Raw genomic sequence first — 15,897 nt, forward strand, 5'->3', positions numbered from 1 at the left:
TTTCTCTTCCCTCTTGCATCTCCCTCCCTCCCACCCTCCCCATCCCACCCCTCTAGGTGGTCACAAAGCACCGAGCTGATCTCCCTGTGCTATGCGGCTGCTTCCCACTAGCTATCTGTTTTACACTTGGTAGTGTATATATGTCCATGACACTCTCTTACCCTGTCACATCTCACCCCACCCCCTCCCCATATCCTCAAGTCCATTCTCTAGTAGGTCTGTGTCTTTATTCCCATCTTGCCACTAGGTTCTTCATGGCCTTTTTTTTTTTTTTTTCCCTTAGATTCCGTATATATGTGTTAGCATACTGTATTTGTTTTTCTCTTTCTGACTTACTTCACTCTGTATGACAGACTCTAACTCCATCCACCTCATTACAAATACCTCCATTTCATTTCTTTTTATGGCTGAGTAATATTCCATTGTATATATGTGCCACATCTTCTTTATCCATTCATCTGTCGATGGACATTTAGGTTGCTTCCAGGTCCTGGCTATTGTAAATAGAGCTGCAATGAACATTGTGGTACATGACACTTTTTGATCTATGGTTTTCTCAGGGTATATGCCCAGTAGTGGGATTGCTGGGTCGTATGGTAGTTCTATTTGTAGTTTTTTAAGGAACCTCCATACTGTTCTCCATAGTGGCTGTATCAATTTACATTCCCACCAACAGTGCAAGAGTGTTCCCTTTCCTCCACATCCTCTCCAGCATTTATTGTTTCTAGATTTTTTGATGATGGCCATTCTGACCGGTGTGAGATGATATCTCATTGTAGTTTTGATTTGCATTTCTCTAATGATTAATGATGTTGAGCATTCTTTCATGTGTCTGTAGGCCATCTGTATATCTTCTTTGGAGAAATGTCTATTTAGGTCTTCTGCCCATTTTTGGATTGGGTTGTTCGTTTTTTTGTTATTGAGCTGCATGAGCTGCTTGTAAATCTTGGAGATTAATCCTTTGTCAGTTGCTTCATTTGCAAATATTTTCTCCCATTCTAAGGGTTGTCTTTTGGTCTTGTTTATGGTTTCCTTTGCTGTGCAAAAGCTTTTAAGTTTCATTAGGTCCCATTTGTTTATTTGTGTTCTTATTTCCATTTCTCTGGGAGCTGGGTCAAAAAGAATCTTGCTGTGATGTATGTCATAGAGTGTTCTGCCTATGTTTTCCTCTAAGAGTTTGATAGTGTCTGGCCTTACATTTAGGTCTTTAATCCATTTGGAGTTTATTTTTGTGCATGGTGTCAGGGAGTGTTCTAATTTCATACTTTTACATGTACCTGTCCAATTTTCCCAGCACCACTTATTGAAGAGGCTGTCTTTTCTCCACTGTATATGCTTGCCTCCTTTATCAAAGATAAGGTGACCATATGTGTGTGGGTTTATCTCTGGGCTTTCTATCCTGTTCCATTGGTCTATATTTCTGTTTTTGTGCCAGTACCAAACTGTCTTGATTACTGAAGCTTTGTAGTATAGTCTGAAGTCAGGGAGCCTGATTCCCCCAGCTCCATTTTTCGTTCTCAAGATTGCTTTGGCTATTCGGGGTCTTTTGTGTTTCCATACAAATTGTGAAATTTTTTGTTCTAGTTCTGTGAAAAATGCCAGTGGTAGTTTGATAGGGATTGCATTGAATCTGTAGATTGCTTTGGGTAGTAGAGTCATTTTCACAATGTTGATTCTTCCAATCCAGGAACATGGTATATCTCTCCATCTATTTGTATAATCTTTAATTTCTTTCATCAGTGTCTTATAATTTTCTGCATACAGGTCTTTTTTCTCCTTAGGTAGGTTTATTCCTAGATATCTTATTCTTTTTGTTGCAATGGTAAACGGGAGTGTTTTCTTAATTTCACTTTCAGATTTTTCGTCATTAGTGTATAGAAATGCAAGCGATTTCTGTGCATTAATTTTGTATCCTGCTACTTTACCAAATTCATTGATTAGCTCTAGGAGTTTTCTGGTAGCCTCTTTAGGATTCTCTATGTATAGTATCATGTCATCTGCAAATAGTGACAGCTTTACTTCTTCTTTTCCGATTTGGATTCCTTTTATTTCTTTCTCTTCTCTGATTGCTGTGGCTAACACTTCCAAAACTATGTTGAATAATAGTGGTGAGAGTGGGCAACCTTGTCTTGTTCCTGATCTTAGTGGAAATGGTTTCAGTTTTTCACCATTGAGGACAATGTTGGCTGTGGGTTTGTCATATATGGCCTTTATTATGTTGAGGAAAGTTCCCTCTATGCCTACTTTCTGCAGGGCTTTTATCATAAATGGGTGTTGAATTTTGTCGAAAGCTTTCTCTGCATCTATTGAGATGATCATATGGTTTTTCTCCTTCAATTTGTTAATATGGTGTATCACATTGATTGATTTTGTCAAGCAAATTTTTAAAAAATTCCTGTCAACCAGGTGGAAAGTCCTTTGTTCAACAATGCTTTTACTCCCTCTTATTTCTTGCTTTGGCTTCCTCCATCTTCTGAAGCATTTTAGAAGAATTATTTTATATTACTATGAATGTAAGAAAAGCACATCAAAGTACAGAAATACTTTTTACTGGATTAAAAAAAACCCTCTAGTTTTGGGGATTCCATGGATACTGAAATGTAGGGTCAGAAGCACACGTAACTCATTGAGAAGATAGAAGTGAAACTAAAGAATATTCTACATGGTCACAGTTGTATTCACTGGGGTTTCGTTTTGTCTTTTTGTTTTATTTTGTTTTACTTCTCTTTTGCCTTGGCTTGTATTCTGAAAGTAAGTACTTTATTAATTTCCTGGCTATTATTATAAAAGGTGTTAAGTAGTATTACTAAGAAGTAAAAGAAACACCCAGGATGTACGAGAGCTACAGGCACTGGCAAGTTACTTAATCATTCTTACCACCAGTTTTCTCATCTGGAAAAATGGGATATTAGTGACACCTGCCAAACAGACTGTTATAAAGAGTAAATGACTCAATAACCATTAGCCTTTAAGGATACTATGTTCATTTCTGTGGAAACTTTGTCTTTTTCTCCTGAAACGTATCTTTACCTCCCTAGGCTTCAAGATTTACAGAAATGTATTTCTGATTGACACTATGTAGACTGCTGCTGCTTTTCCCATACAAGCCTGCTCTCCCTCAACAACTACAGGCATATTAAAACAAAGATGCTCTAATTCCTTTTTAGTCTCATAAAAAAAAAAAAAATCCCACCAGGAAGGTACTGTTATTATCCCCAGTTTACAGATGAGAAAACAGGCTGTTTAGACATGCTGTGACTCACCTAAGGTCACAAGGCCAGGAAGAGTCAGATAGAGCCACATTTGGAAAACTGCAGGAAGTCCAGCTGACCAAAGCTGGGAAGGGCTACAGTAGAAAATGAGGTGGGGCACAGATCTGGTCCAGAGGGCTCAGAAAGCTGAGTAGAGCATTTATACATGATGTGGCAGAAAAGAGAAGTTTTAGAAGTTTTTGAGCAGGGGAATGACAGGAGCAGAACTTTTTATTATATTTAATTTAAAATATTTTAAAATAATCTTGCAATCTTATGTCTATTTTCGAGGCAAATAATAGCAGCTAACTTTTACTGAATCTTTATTAAAGCTCTGCTCTAAGACCTTAACATGTAGTTGCTCATTTAATCCTTACAACAACCCTTTAAGGTAGGCATTGTCATTTGCCCCATTTTACAGATGAGAAAACTGAGGCACAGAGAGATGTAAGAACTTGCCAGAAGCTACACAGCTTGCAAGAGCCAGGCTTCAATTTCAGGCAGTCTGGCTCCAGTGTCCATAGTATTAACTTCTGGGCCACAGTGCTTTTTAGTTAATAGATCTATACCACAGGCTAGACATATAAGGATAACATGGGGCCATTGCAGTACCCAAAGTCTAAGGTGATAGGGATTTGGATTTCAGGGGAGGCAGCAAGAATGGAGAAAAGGGGAGATTTCAGAGGAAAAGCTGGTGGTAGAATTTCTGGACTAACTAGATACGTGGGGGGTTAAGAAGAAGAGTGAGTTGAAGATGGAAACCAAAGTTTTCATTCCTCTGGGAGAATCATGGAGCCTCTGAGGAGTACAAGGAGCTGGCAGGGGGGCTGGTCTGGAGGAACTAACAGTCACAGTGCAGGGAGTGCTGAATTCAGTGTAGTACCAGGAACACAAGTCAGCCAACTGCAGCTGGCAGCATTGCTCAGTGAGTGGATGGGGCTCCGGACAGAGATGTGGGCATCTTCAGCAAAGAGAAACTTTGAAGTCAGGAAAACAGGTGAACTGTCCTAGAAAGAGAGAGCAAAGATAGTGAAGGAAAAAGGCTCTAAGTCTAGGTAACCATTGGGACAGGAGACAAGAGGAGAAAGCAAGACAGAGGGGCTAACATTCCAATGCCTGCAGTGCAAAACTCCCTTTCAAATATGCCATCTTCTTTCGGAGAGCATCCCTGTAAGGTAACTATGTTGCTCCTAGAGATAGAGAAAATTGGAGTCAAGACATTTAGGGGGCTTGTGCACAATCACATAGCAAGTTAGTGACAGAACTAGAATTTGAACCCAGTCCAAGTGACTCCAATGTCTGTCTCTTTCTATGAGCAAAAAGCTGTGGAAAGATGAACGTGCCTAGTCTGGGTGAGGATTGCTGGCTGTGGTCTAGGGGAAGACTGGCAGGACATGAAGCCCAAGAGGTAAATTGGAATAGGATTTTTAAAGGCCATGTCATGTCTAGGAATTAAAGAACCAGTAAAGTTTTTTAAGCAGGAAAGTAACATGAGATTGCTTTTGAGATAGGAATAGAAATGTAAATAAATATAGAGAGAGCCATATAAAAGATGGATTGGAGGGAGAAGAAACTAGGATAGAGACAGATTGGTGGTAATATAGTGCTTTTGTTGATGGGTAATGATGCTCTGAGCTGGAGCAGGAACAGCAGGAAGAAGGCTGGATTTAAGAGGTGTGCAGAGACATTTAGGTAAGACTTGGCTGTCTCTCTCCCCGTGGAGATGCTCGGAAGACAGTTGGAAACACAATCTACCACTGAAAAGAGCTCCAGGGTAGAGATTTAGAATTCAGACGTCATCAGCAAGAAGTGGTAGTTGGATCCTGGAAAGTGATAATATCACCAGGAGCTGAGAAGACCAAGAGGAGATGGCTGAGAAAAAAATTCTAGGGGAAAGTAAACAAATAGAGGATTTGAAGGACCTTCTCTGGAAAAGGTTCTAGTACCTCTATGTTTTTAGGAATTGCCTTTCCCCTTTGTATTTCATTTATGGAAGGGGAGCAGGTCTTGACTTTTCAGAACTTCCTTAGCTTCCTGTTCTGCCCTCACCTTGAGCACAGACACTAGTTTCCTTATAGAGCCACGGGCTGGCCTTGTTCTCTCCCAGGGCCCTTGGCCTGAGCCCCAAACCCACGCTTGCGCAACAGCGTAGGAGAAGCCACATCTCAAGAAATGTTTAGAAATCAAGTCTGCGGGCCGTGGTCGTTATTTGGATGTGGTGGTTGCCCCCAGTTCTCTGAGAAGTTAGATATGACAACGAGGAGGAGGTCACAAGAGCCTTAGGAGGCTCACATTCAGAGAGTGCTGGTCACTGAAATCACTGTAGGGATGGGGGCATGAAATCAGAGACAGTGTGTAGAGAGGCTCTTTTAAGGGGAATTAAACAGAGTAATTCAGTTCAGCCTGTACCCTGGTAAATTTAGAGCTCATTACGCAGTGTCTTTTTAAAATTCTTGTATTAATTATAATAGAAGGCCAAAGGCTTTTCAGATGATCTGTAACGACATACCCTGCCTGCTTTACTCCCATTTTCCTCACTGACTTGATTATTGCCAGTGTACTGAGAGTAGACTGCAAGGTTGGGCCTTGGAACAGGCAGGCCTGGGTTTGAATCCTAGATCTGCCATTTGATAACTGAGGCCACAGGGAAAATCAATCGAACTCTGATCCTCAGTTTCCTCAACTGTAAACTGAGTCAATACATCCTCTGCTCAGCTTCCATTCCAACTCCCTTATGGAGTGCCTGCCAGCACAACAGAGGCTGGAAAGCCAAAGGCAGATTTCTCAGACTCTTGCAGCTGGGTTTCACATCTGACATGGTTCTGCCAACTAGGCACACCTGAAGGAAACCTGGGAGGTAGACATGGGCAGTATAAAGCTTCTAGAAGATGTTGGATCTTCTTGTAATCACTGTAGTGGAGCTGACTGACATTTGGGAATGTGGAGGTGGAATTTCAGTATTTGGTTCTGAGCATCTATGACAGAAGGCAGTAGCTGTGGGGTTCCCATAAGAGAGTCCCCTGTTCTGGCTGAGCATTTCTCCCTGCTATGTTATTCCTGATAGTATAGAACACAAACTAACTTCCATGGCTCCCCTAGGAATTCTTAACCTGCCAAATACCTTGCAATAATTCCCATTCTGTTTAAATTACTAATTGGAGTGGATTCCATTATCTTCAACTCATAGACCAGCCTCATAGGGTTTTGCAGGCAAGTCAATATATGTAAATTAAGTACAGTGCTTAGCACCTGGTGAGCCACATTATTATTCCTATCAGTGTATCAGCTGCCACAATAAAGTAGAAGTAAGCATCTTACAATATCTTAATGATTTTCTAATTTTATTTTTGAAGCATATTTTGTTTCTAAGATTTTTTGTTCTAAGTATTATAGAATAGAGGTCTTAGCTTTGTTCACAGCTAGGATTGACATAGAGGAACATTAATTATCAAAGTAAGAAATATGTACTCTTTAAAATGAGGAAATCCAGGATAAAAGAAAATACGCTTATTATTGTTTTTTACTTAAGTTCTGGAATTGTCTTCAACTTCAGTTAATAGCATTTATAATGTACCAGACACTGTTAGGAGCTATGTCTTTAAAGAATTTTAGATAACGGACGAGAACGTCATTGATCTTTCGTTCTTTCCCAGGCTCTACTCATCTTGTCAGCATCTTCTGATCTTGCTGGAGAAAGTCCATATATTTTAGAATCCATAAGTAATATAAAGGGCTTTTGCCAAACTGGAATTCTTAGTTTTTACATAGGGTGACCTTATTGTTTACAAACATCTGAGAGTAAGAGTGGATTTAATTGTGTTGTAATCTTTATTGGAAGGTATGTAACAAGATGCTGTAACCAAAGCTTTTAAGCTTCTGAATAATACTTCAATTTTTTTATTTTCAATTATTTTCATAAGTCATTGATTAAACAGTGGACTTATTTTTTTAAAGCTTCAATTTGTTATTCATTTCCCGTTCCAGATTCTTCCCAAACTACTTACTGGATGTTGAACATTTAAAATATCTGTAGAGCAAGTTAAAGTTAAATGCCACTAGTCACAGCTTTCATTATGGTTGCTTTATTTTAATGATCTTTATGGTTTGTTTACCTGAAATTCTGATTTTGCTTTTAGTTTAGAAGGTATCAATAATGTCTCTGTTAATTTTAAAAAGGCATAGACAAATATAAAATATTAATTTCTGATAAAAACAAAATCTCTTTTGTGACAAAACATGCAGAATAGCTTTTTGGCATTGTCCAGTTAAGCAAATAAAAAGACAACTTTTCTATTACATGTGAATATATTATGCATAAATTAAAACACTGTTGGAAACTAAAAACACAGAAGTATACGGATTTTTTTCAAGGTTGGCCTAATTATTTCTCAAAAATAGGAAAGGATCTAATTAATAAAAAATTAAAACTACAATAAGGATAATTTATAGGACAATGTCGTTGCCTTTTTTGTGCTGTGAAAATGTTTTATGTGTCCACATGAAATTTAATCATTTTAAGATTGTATTAAAGGGAAACGTATTAAATGGTCTGTGGATCTTTACATAGTTGCCCCTTCTGAGACTCAAAAGATTGACAAATTACTGAGGTCACTAATTTTGTGGCTGCCCTTAATATTTTTTAAACAAAGAATTTGAAGAGTTAAAATACACAAGAAAGAGTGGATGTAACAGTTTTATGAAGGTGGTCAGAATGTGGTTTCTACTATGAACAATAATTTTTTTTTTTAAAGAAACGCTATGATGATTTTTTAAATTAATTCATCTATTATTTACTTTTGGCTGCGTTGGGTCTTTGCTGCTGCGTGCGGGCTTTCTCTAGTTGCAGCGAGTGGGGGCTACTCTTGGTTGCGGTGCGCGGGCTTCACATTGCGGTGGCTTCTCTTGTTGCAGAGCACGGGCTCTAGGTGTGTGGGCTTCAGTAGTTGTGGCACGTGGGCTCAGTAGTTGTGGCTCACGGGCTCTAGAGCGCAGGCTCAGTAGTTGTGGCACACGGGCTTAGTTGCTCTGCGGCATGTGGGATCTTCCCGGACCTGGGATCGAACCCATGTCCCCTGCATTGGCAGGCGGATTCTTAACCACTGCGCCACCAGGAAAGTCCCTGAACAATAATTTTTAATAAGCTAGCTCCCTTTTATTATATTCTCTTTAAAATTAATTGTGGCTCTGTAATTGTTAAACTAGTACCAGCTAAGCCTGTAAAATCATCTTACTCTGAAGTCATAATGAGAAACATTTTAGTTTCAAATTGTCCTATAAAGCAGTATCAAAAGTAACAGAGATAGGAAAATAATTATTATAAAAAGGTGTAAAATTCTTTTAAAATAGGATAAAGAATTTTATATTTATGATTTGGGTTAAAGACTGTTACAGAAACTTACTGTACATGTTCTCTTTTGCTCTTGTTAGTGTCAATATTTGGGGAAGAAGGGTGAAAATGAATGTACATTTAGTTAAAAAATGCCTATTACTGGTAAATTAATAACTACATTAATGTAATTATCCCTTTATGGCTATTGAAAAAGTTTGGTGATAAAATTTATTAATTAATTTGAATTTTAAAATGTATTTGGACCTAGACCTGTGACTTTAAACACAATTTTATAAAGTATATGGTAATTAATAAAGTTTTAATTGATAATTATCATTATAGCTCAATGATGTCCTTCATCAGGATTTTTTGCCCATGAAAGAGAGGGTCTGCATGGATTTTTTTTCAACTCTAGACTTAGTTTATTGAAGATATACAGTCTTGCTGATTTTCACAATTTCTCTATGATATATGGAGATGACTGCTTCTATTCTTACTGGTAGAGAGTAGAGACCTAGAATATAAGATTTGTTTATAACCATTTTAAAAAATAAACTTAAATTTTAGAATAGTTTCAGATTTATAGATAAGTAAAGTTAGGGTATTCAGAGTTTTTGAATATCCTTAGTTTTTACCCAAGTGTCTATTATTGGGTTCTTGGGCCCTAGGCTTTGGTGACTCTCTGGTAAGCCACATGCTTTCAATTATCAGCTACCTTCTATGACCCTCTCCAGGTTGACCTGGGAACCTTGCAGACTTTATCCACAACCCTTGGCAGCTGAGGGAGACTGGGGTGGCCTCTCTCAGGCCTTCTATAAGCCTAGATCTGCTCTGCAATCATTTCTGCTTTACTTTAGATGCCCCTTCCCAGAATTCTTGACAGGAGGCAGAACTACAAGTGCTCTCTGTCTGAGGATTCTCAAACTCGAAATCCATCTCATCCCCTGGGGCTTCAACCCCCAGGAGGGGTCACGGAGCCAAGCCCCATCTTTTTTCATAAAATCTCATTCTCCTCTTCCAGTCCCTTCCCACAGGAGAAAGAAGGCATGGAAGGAAAATTGAGTCACATTATTACTCATTCCTCTCACACTATGGTTTATATGCTTGCTATCCTCTAGGCTTTGCTAATGATACACAGTGCCAAGATTTGAGAATTTAAAAAGAGCTCTTTTCTCTCTCAAGAATCTAACTCTTTCAAAATAATGGGCTTGGGCTTTCAGACTGTTGCTTCTCCTATGTATTTTCTAAAAATCCATTCAGAAATTCGGTCTCCTGTGTTCTGGGCTGTATCTGCTTTCTGTTCTAAGGCAGCGAAAGGCACTGACTAAAGTGGTGAAGGACTTGAGGCAACAAGAAAAATGTGGCAAAGAAAAATCTCTATTGATGTCTGAAAATAATACCCCTCTACCATCATATTATGATGCAATATGGACCCAATACTTCAAGTGAATTTCAGTGTGGAGCTGGATGGTTTTGGAAGACAAAATGATTTCAGTGCAAATGGTAATTAAGGCCAATAAAGTGTTTCTGTATTTAAAGGCACATAGATATTTTTCTCACATTTCATATAGTAAGCTGAACATATATTTTGGGCTTGGATAAATGTTCCAGACTGCATGCATACAAGAGCTGAAGAAGAATATCATACTTATTCCATATATATTCCAGATTTCACTGCCAAGGTTACAGTTGGGGATAGCAGTCCAGAGGGACTTTAGTCAAAGTCTCTTGAGATTAAAAAAAGAAAAAACATGAGTTAAAGCTATTGAAGAAAGAAAATCCACTAGAAAAGCAAATTATTAACTCTGTGCTCGGATTCAAAAGATGAATAACCACACTTTGTCTTTTGTTTTGTCCTCAGCTGGAAAGGCAGCTAATGATGCAGAATGAAATGAGAGAAAGACAAATGGCTATGCAGATTGCTTGGTCTCGGGAATTCCTCAAATATTTTGGAACTTTTTTTGGCATTGCAGCCGTCTCTTTAACAGCTGGGTATATTTGCTACTTACTTTAAATTTTCTTCTACTTCTTTTTGTCTCTGCCATGATCATATTATTAAGTTGGCCAAGATAGGACTTTGATCCAAATAGTACACGTATAGGCAAACAAAGTAACCCTGATAGCTTAGTCCTTGGCGGTAACTCTGTAGAACCAGGATAGTAATAGTTAATTCTTCCTTTAGTTTCTTAGATTTCTTCTGTACTTTTCTCCATTTTATAAGTAAGAGAGAGGACTGACTTTGCACCAAGACAGAAGGAAGTCTCCACAAATTCATCTCCACAGTCCCTAAGGGATAGATATCAATACTTAAATATTTTTAAAATGAGTAATCTGAGCCTCAACATCAAATAAAGATGAACAAATCATAGACCCTACCCAAGAACCGCAGAATCTGCTGAGGGATTATGGGTAAGCAAATCCTATTTCCATAGAAGAATTAAGTAACTTCTGAAATGGAGGATATTCTTCCCAAAAGCGGATAACTTTTTTCCTTTCATCAAGTACAGAGATATTTATTTACAGGTTATTCCTTGATATTCATTCTTTTTTGTTCTTGAATCAGAGCAATTAAAAAGAAGAAGCCTGCCTTCCTCTTCCCTATCGTTCCATTAGGCTTTGTCCTTACCTACCAGTATGACATGGGCTACGGGACCCTTATACAAAGAATGAAAGGTAAGTCTTTGATAAACCAGAGTCTCAATTTCTGATACATTTTCTGGTTCCAGGATCCACTCCTCACACCCCCTTGACTTATGAAAATTCTGACAAGACTCTCCCTGAGCTACCAATGACCGATATTTCTACCCCCTCTCACATAGTGGTATGCTGGAGTCACCTCATACCAGCTCACAAGAACCAACTGTCAAATGTTCAGGAATTTTGTAAGCTGGTTGTTAAATACAGTCATTATTAAAAATTAAATTTCATAAACTAACACAACATTGTAAATCAGCTATACTCCAATAAAATTTTTTTAAAATTAAATTATATAAACTTACAATTAAATAAATTACAGAAAATACATAATATTAAATTATATTTAAAACAATAATAAATAATCAGAACTTAGTTTCTAATTATTTTACAAATATCTGTACTCTTAAGTTATGTATATCTATTCTTTTAAGTTATGTATATCTACTGTATCTGTATGGTGAAAATGCAGATACAATATATAGATATAATAAAATACAGATACAACTCTGACTTCAGTGACATCCCATTGGTATGTCAGCTTGAAGGTGGTCATGGTGGGAGTATTTACACCATGGAAATCTACAAATACCAAATCAAGGCTTGACTTACTATTTTGTTGATTGTCTAGATCAGGGGTTGACAAACTATGATCTGCAGGCTGGCCACCTATTTTTGAATATAGTTTTACTGGAACACAGACATACCCATTCATTTCTGCTTTTCCATTTCCATGACAGAGCCGAGTCACTGCAACAGATATGTAAGTCCCCACAAGCCTAAAATATTTACTATCTGGCCCTTTAAGAAAGTCTGCCAACCCGTGGTCTAGACTTAAGAAAATGATGAAGAAAATGTTAATAATGTGTATTAGTCTTAAAAGTGTGTTGTGTCCATATCCGTTATGTTGTGAATAGCATAAAAAAATTCAAGAAATGTCCTAATATTTGAAAACTGTTATCTGATTCAACAAAGTCCACAATATTCTCAAACAACTAAAGTTCCAACATATGTCACTGTTTCACTTTTGTCCTACTCATTAACGTAAATGAAAACACCAACCATCATTCATGTTGAAATTATACTTTCTCATCAACTGCTTAGGCGAGCTATGGATAAAAGAGTTCAGCAAAATCAATAAAAACATTCTTTGAGGATCAATTTGCTATATGGAATTTATGATAAAGGGTACTGTACATGTTATTATTATTTATAAATTGTATGCTACATATATTTCATATAAGTAAAATTTATAATAAACTTATGTACATAATAAACTTATGTACATTTGTTTTTAATCTGGAAAGCTGGTTGTTAAATTTTCACCAGTACTGTGCTGCTCTCACTGAACTCTGGCTTTTATTGCCCTAGAAAATAGCCCTGCTGCCACAGATACCATTCCTGTCCCAAGAAGACAGAGTTTCCCATTAGTCTAGGATATCCATGTCTTCCAAATTCCCACCACTACACACCTCTCATGAAGATCCCTATTTCCCTACTCCTCTAGCCTTCAACCCAGAGCATGCTGGAAACAGTGCTTTCCCAAGCCTTCATTTTTGCCATCCTGTTCTCTCCTGGGCTGTAGGCCCATCACTATCCCTGAGGCTCTGTGGGGACTGGTTTAGTATGGGAAAGGAGAAGGTGCAGGTATTGGGAGTAGGCAGTAGAACATTTCATTCACAAACTTAGGGAAATGGAGGGATGATATGTTCTTAAAAATTCCCATTTGAAAATAGAAGTACATTTTCCACATAGAAACTATGTTAAAATGTCCTTTGGGGTCAGACATTATTGATATCATGGTTCAGCTATATTGTGGGCTAAACTGTTTTGTTGATGGCCTAGAAATTTATTTATAGCATATATTACTGTGGGAAAATGTATTCTGAGTTCTAAAACACTGATCTACAAGTTAACTTTTGGAGTATAATTCCATTTTAAGCTGGAAACTAACTGTACAAAACTGATTTACTTATGTTAAAACTCATTTCAATAACCTGCTCAGGTTCATGTTACTCATCTGCTTAAGAATTCATTAGTCTGAGCTCAACTATGTCTCACTGTTTATAAGAACATTAGAGTTCTCAGTCCCTCATAAAAGTTAGTATGTAGTATTAAGAAATCTCAACTCTATTATACAGCATTCACTTGAACGTATTACTAATGGAGAGCAAATTTATTTTCTAGGAATATTTTGATTGTATAATTGGGAAGTAATTTTATTACAGGTCCATCAGAGTCTATAGAATATAGATGTTGTGGAAATTTCCTGTTTAAAAAAAAAAACAACAACTTTAGAATCCACCAGGAAACTTACCATGTTAAAAAGTATTTAAAGTTTAGTTTATAATATATAGCCCTGTTAACTAGAGATGACCCCAAGCTATATACTTCCTGTTTAACTGACTTTATTATCAGCCATTCTGTAAACACATACTAAGAATCTGCCATATGGAAGGCACTCTCCCATGGAAACATCTAGTCTGTCATCAATAGCCTGCCCGATTACATACAATTTTATAATGATTTTTACCTAGTATTTAAGACTGAGAAAAAAAAATGTTTGCAGATTGTTGGAATGCTGTGATAATTTGCAAATTGTAGCCTGCCCTGTTGGGTTTGGAGTATAAATTAATTGTGTGTTAAAAGAGGAATATTTCAAGAAAACAACTGCCTTTATTCCCAAGGAAAGTTTATGGAATGTCAACAATACATACTATAGTTTTTCAAAATTTCGCTAGTCTTCAACAATAAAAGTTGGCAAATGTCACTGTGCCCAAGAAATTACTAGCTATTATTTAAGAGGAATTGTTTATAAAAATGTGTATATGTGTGTGGATGTATGTATATATGGACTAAAGAACATTTAATATTATTTGGGGTATTTATAAGTAGTTTCAAGTTAAAGATTAGCTTTCCTGAAAAATTAGAGTTTTTTAGTAAACTTTATTTTCTTCTCACGTCACTTATGATATAATAAGGGGCAACAAGAAGAACTATATGGGGTTTCACCACCCTAAACCCCTCCTAACACAACCAATAGTTATCATCCTGACTTTCCTTCAAGGAAAAAAAATATTACTTGCTATTCTTTCTCTTCTACATTTTAAAATGCTGTCTTCTGTCAAATAAAGTCTCTGGCATCTGATTTATCTCATTATGAATCTTCAGGATTCATTATTGTGTTTCCTTTGGGAGGTCACTTCACCGGGGACAGTGGGTGAAATATTTAACTGTGAGATCTGGGGGCATGCCTCCACACAGTGTTACAGCATGTCACTGGAACACAACAAGTAGGTCTTCTCACAAAATGCTGATGACCCCTTTGTCACCTTGCACATTTCTGTACTTTATTTAAGGTGAAGCCGAGAACATACTGGAAACAGAAAAGAGTAAGTTGCAGCTGCCAAAAGGAATGATCACTTTTGAAAACCTTGAAAAAGCAAGAAGGGAACAGACTAAATTCTTCATAGACAAATGAAATCATGTTTACCCACCAAATCTCAAAATACAGAATTGTTGACTTGAATCATGGCCTTTACAATTTTTTAAATGCTTGAGATTTTGATATAATGGTTTTTATTTTAAAATAATAAAATTTAAGATGAACTTTATTAAATTATTTTAAAATAAAATGTATAACATTCAACACAAAATCATGGAGGTACTCTAAATAACTTTCAGATTTCCTCTGTATGTGTGTGTATCACAAACATCTAGATGTAAAATTAATAAACTATATTATTTTGAATTTCTGGAAGCAAAAGTTCTGTTGTTCTCATTTCTCTGTTGCACACACTTGCGCCATCACATTAATCTCCCACAGATACTGCTTTTATTTGGATTTTTCAATTGTGTCCTGTCTCCACATGATAGAAAACAACTAATATTAATGATTAACATGTATATTGCACTTGCTATGGCCATTGTCTGATTGTTTTGCACATATTCTTGTAATTATCCCAACAATCCCATGAGGCAGGCATCATTTTTTTTTAATAAATTTATTTTATTTATTTATTTATTTTTAGCTGCATTGGGTCTTCATTGCTGTGCACGGACTTTCTCTAGTTGCGGCGAGCAGGGGCTACTCTTCGTTGCGGTGCATGGGTTTCTCATTGCAGTGGCTTCTCTTGTTGCGGAGCACGGGCTCTAGGTGCGCAGGCTTCAGTAGTTGTGGCAGGCGGGCTCAGTAGTTTTGGCTTGCGGGCTCTAGAGCACAGGCTCAGTAGTTGTCGTGTACGGGCTTAGTTGCTCTGCGGCATGTGGGATCTTCCTGGACCCGTGACCCCTGCATTGGCGGATTCTTAACCACTGCACCACCAGGGAAGCCCCCATCATTTTTATAGATGTGGAAACTGTGGCATAAAGAGATTGAATTGCTTGCCTAAGGTCATACACAGACAGAACTGGGACATAACCCTAAATGGTTTGGCTCCAGTGTCTATACTCTAAAAGGTCTTGAAAAAGTTATGCCTTAATGCATTCTTGACATGAAAAGACAATTGTGAAAGACAAAAGGTAAAAACATTCAAATAATGACTCGGCATAGTTTCTAGAGAGGTGGGAAGGAGGGGAAGGTTAATTAGGATGTCCACCTTTTTATTTCCACTCACCAGGAAA

The 15,897-nt window shown here is 37.4% G+C and overlaps 1 protein-coding gene across 7 annotated transcripts in view; it reads left to right on the top strand.

Annotated features, from left to right (window-relative positions):
- PLGRKT (plasminogen receptor with a C-terminal lysine) overlaps positions 1-14,980 on the top strand; it is a 57,022-nt gene extending 42,042 nt beyond the window's left edge. For 5 of the 7 annotated variants that reach the window (XM_059926442.1, XM_059926441.1, XM_059926437.1 and 2 more), the window contains exons 4-6: positions 10,442-10,572; positions 11,144-11,253; positions 14,634-14,973. In XM_059926442.1, coding sequence (XP_059782425.1) covers positions 10,442-10,572; positions 11,144-11,253; positions 14,634-14,755 — 363 coding nt within the window. In that variant the 3' untranslated portion in view covers positions 14,756-14,973. Of the gene's footprint in view, positions 1-9,887; positions 10,084-10,441; positions 10,573-11,143; positions 11,254-14,633 lie in introns of all 7 variants that reach the window. The other 2 variants (XM_059926443.1, XM_059926438.1) reach the window with 2 other exon arrangements.
- Positions 14,981-15,897: the final 917 nt, after the last annotated feature.

The sequence above is a fragment of the Balaenoptera ricei genome, chromosome 6 (assembly GCF_028023285.1).
Source record: "Balaenoptera ricei isolate mBalRic1 chromosome 6, mBalRic1.hap2, whole genome shotgun sequence".
NCBI lineage: Eukaryota > Metazoa > Chordata > Mammalia > Artiodactyla > Balaenopteridae > Balaenoptera > Balaenoptera ricei.